Source organism: Echinococcus granulosus (assembly GCF_000524195.1).
Source record: "Echinococcus granulosus chromosome Unknown EG_S00178, whole genome shotgun sequence".
NCBI lineage: Eukaryota > Metazoa > Platyhelminthes > Cestoda > Cyclophyllidea > Taeniidae > Echinococcus > Echinococcus granulosus.
Genome location: NW_020170558.1, coordinates 39,229 through 43,130, shown reverse-complemented (window position 1 = coordinate 43,130; position 3,902 = coordinate 39,229). Strand labels below are relative to the sequence as shown.

The window sequence follows — 3,902 nt, the reverse complement described above, 5'->3', positions numbered from 1 at the left end:
AATTGATGTTCTGTTTTCTAGTTCATGAAATTCATACGGCACGTTAAATTTATCCGTAAATGTCCAGTTCATCCCACCCAGAAAGGTGGTTTGTATCTGACCGGTCAGTTAGTTTCCATAAAGTTCTGTGCGGCATTGATGATTAGGTTATTTCTCGAACAGCGTAAGGTATGTGAATGCTACAGCAACACTAAGGTGATACACGGATTGCTTTCCCAGCCTCATTTGGGAGCGAAATCTGATCGTTTGGTGTGTTTGACTGTAGATATTTGGTTGGCGGATTTATGTGAAATAATCCGCTGAAAAGTTGTCAAACTCCACTTAATGTACTCTCTATCCTCGGCAAACAAGTGTTCAATCAGCACTATTCCGGGAGGGGACGTTAGCTACTTTTTTCAGTCTTTCACCTCAAAAACACTTAATCTTAGTGTGTCACACATGTGTGGCATGTGTTCTTTTAGATTTTGATAGCTGATGTCACCTAGTTGAGAGCTTAGCATAGATAGAAGATGTTTCTGGTCGGCAGTGTAAGTGTTGTGGCGGTTGGTTGTCCTCTTCGACCTTGATAATCCACGTGTTTGCTCCATGTGTGATAATACCCCTAGGAGTCTTGGGGGATTTCGAAGTCGTTTCTTGTCAGTCAGTAAAGGCGTAGTCCCGGTAACTCCTTCGCTACAAAATCCCTAAAATGTCCGCATTATTTCTATACCATGCAATAGTGTGTTGGATAGCATCTTGGTTGTATGGATAATGGCAATTATTCTTGCCCTACCTAAACGCTGCTGTGTTATCTGCGTACTATGACCTGATTACCTGATTACCTGGAGTCTTTCATATGGAATCGTGGGTGTTGGATACACCTACTGATTTGCCTTAAGGGGTTCTGGCCTGGGTGAATTTCTGTTATTGAGATGAATAATAACTGTCGCCTCTGCTTTAACTTGCTATCTGTTGCCTGCAAATTATTCCTTTTACAACAGCTGTCACTGCTAAAATACTCACTTGACCTCCTATGAGGTCAGGGCAGCTTTATATAGGTCACTTTGGAAATGTGGCGTCTGGCAGGAGTGCAGTTATACGATCCCGGTTTTATTGCCTCTCTACTGTTCGACTCGTCTTGAATACCAATTGCGTAGACGTCTATTGTTTGCATCTGTGCTAAGTCAAATGAAGGTATAGTAACCCCTCTGATGTCATCAAAACTGTTCTTTTATCTGCCAAAGATATAAACAGGAGCTAGTCTATGTTTAGTGATCTACCTGACTAAATTTGGTTGTTGGAAGTGTGAATGTCTATTTTTCCCACATTTTAATGATGTGTGAGATGCAGAGTAGGTCCTTTGTTTGCCTTAACCTCAGTGCTTGTTAATTTTTATCGGTTTGATTGTGTGCTCCATAACCTGTCTTGTCCAATGGAGATAAGGTGGCTTGAGAGAATGGTTGTAATTCTTTTGCGTGGGTCGAAAGTCCTTAGCCCTTTTAGGCTATGCACAAGGTGTGTCGTGACTTAGCTCTCGTTCCACTTGCATCTGCTGCCCCAAAATGCAGACTGCTTATTTTAGTCCTTCGTCCCTGGCACCCTAAATCACACATTATTCACTTGCAGGATAATACAATAAGTAACTAGTCTTTCCCCTTAGTACATACGTCAGGTGTTTACACACAAAGTTGTCCACTTGACCTCACCAGGGATAGCTGGTTGAGTAATTGCTGCGGATGTCGATTAATGGGAATGTGATATAAGATATGCCGCCTGCTGCTACAGTTACCAGTATTAGTACCGATGATCCCATAAGTAAGTATAGGGCCTCATTTTGTACCGTGTGCATAAATTCTCCAAGGATTTGGGTCATAGCCTCAATCAAGATGGTAGGAGAGGAAGGCATCAAATCCGATCCAGTGAACATCTACTACAAGCACGGTGCGACAATGCGAAACGCAATCTCGCACCCGCGTGTCATTTATATGATGCCGACGTCTTGATGACGATAGCTAAAGGCGAATTGTTATTGGCGATTCTGTGAGTGGTGGTTTTCCACCCTACAGAAGGCGCATTTGTGTATGTGAGCATACACCTTACATGGTCCACACAAACTAACCTTTTTGGTGGAATCGTGCACGACACACCATCTTTTGTGTAAAGAATTAGCACGGTGCATTCGCTTCTGAATACAAAAATTCATTATATTTGAGGCCACCACAAATGCTGCATTTGAATGATGCTGCCTCACTGACAGGTCTCTTCGTGTTTCAGGGTTTTAGATCGGAAGGTACGTGGCTAAGTGTAGAGAGGAAAAAGTTATTTTGCCCTTTGTTGATCTTAACTTCTCACTTCTACCATTGTTCCCTTGACAGGATTTTATTACCTGAACTCGCGCGTCACATATATGTGGCGCCTTTGATTTTGAAGAAGGTAGATCGAATGGGAGGAAATGCATTAATGGTCATATGTATCGTTAGAGCAAAACACAGTGGTTAGTGACTGATTTTTTTTTGCTGTTAAATTCATTGGATGCTTGACGGTAGCCATGAGGATGAGTATTAGCTCGATGCTTTGTACGCAGTTGCAGCATACGATAATTGGGTCTCTCTTTGCACATTTTTTGGTAATATTAAGGTCTGATTGTTGGCCTACTTCTGTTGTCCCCTACGTCGTTGCAAGCAATCACCATCGGTAGTAGACGTAGTATACCGCGTTCTGTTGCCATCACCGTCAATACCACCGAATTTCGCTCTCGTAGATGTATAAGCGCCTGCCTTTGATTCTCGTGTAGCCACCTACTACACAAATGTCTTGCCTCAACAAAAGTCCGCCAAGCTGATCTTTCTCATGGCACAAACCCACAGCGTTTCAAACTGTTATGTCAACCAGGTAGCTAGCCATCCTCTGGCCCTGTAATATTTGTCTCTCTTTCTGTCCGGCTTTTTTTATTCATCAGTTTTTATCATTTTTTACATTTTGCCATGAAACACCTGACTGAAGACTGGTATGTAATCATTTGTTTCACATACATCTGGCGATTCCCTAGTTCCTAGGTCCGGCAACCCATCTTACGGTTCATCCTACAAGGTGGACAATGTTGGGCCTCAAAACTTGCACGTAGACCTGCACATCCAAGTACTTTAAAGTTTGACTTTCCATAAAATGACAACGATTCGCAGTTGGTCAGAATTAGGGGTTCAATTTGACTGTCCACACGGACATCTGTGCAAAGGAAGAAAGGAGGAGAGGAAGAAAATGGTAATTATTTGTATTATCAGTCCATATCTCATCCTAATCAAATTTATTTTAATCCGGCTGCCTCTATCACTGCACCTTCTGCAGCGAGCCGAATTTTGTTAAAAAGAGAACACCCACTCGGCATGTTAAGCGGTGGTAAGGAAGGGGAATCGTAGAATGCTAACGCCAAGGGAAGCATTACTCACACCAAGGTGATGTTTGGCAAAAACTGACTTCTTCCATCTATCTGCATAGTGTAGTAAATTACGATTGATGACTTATCTTTAATTGTGCATAACACGATCATTATCATGGCATGTCTTTTCTTGGCACATTTGCACATTTTAAAGAATACCTCCTTACTTTTCAATTTTCCTTGTAAAATTTAAACAGGGCTGAGGTGATTCCGTGAGAAGTGTGCATAAGGAAGAGTAGTTTTATCGCGGTCAATGCCAGAATAAGTGACAGTTGGTAGTTCAGACCTGTGGATAGAATGATCGATGTGGATCAGGGAAGGTGGGTAAGGAAGCGAGTAAATATATTGGATTTGGAATAAGACGGTAACTAATGTAGATGATGTCAAAAAATTGTTAAAATTAGGGGCTGTCTGCGAATCTCTTCCTGACTGTTGCAAATGGATAGGTGGATGGATAGCTGGATGTTTTCATATTAATGAAACCTTG

General features: G+C 42.0%; 1 protein-coding gene across 1 annotated transcript in view; it reads right to left on the bottom strand. All coding sequences in view use genetic code 11, as the record gives it.

Annotated features, from left to right (window-relative positions):
* The window catches only part of EGR_09949 (hypothetical protein), a gene marked incomplete at both ends in the record, with an annotated part of 12,204 nt that overhangs the window by 2,820 nt on the left and 5,482 nt on the right, over positions 1–3,902 (bottom strand). The window contains one exon of the mRNA XM_024499198.1: positions 2,080–2,164. Coding sequence (XP_024346382.1) covers positions 2,080–2,164 — 85 coding nt within the window. The remainder of the gene's footprint in view (positions 1–2,079; positions 2,165–3,902) is intronic.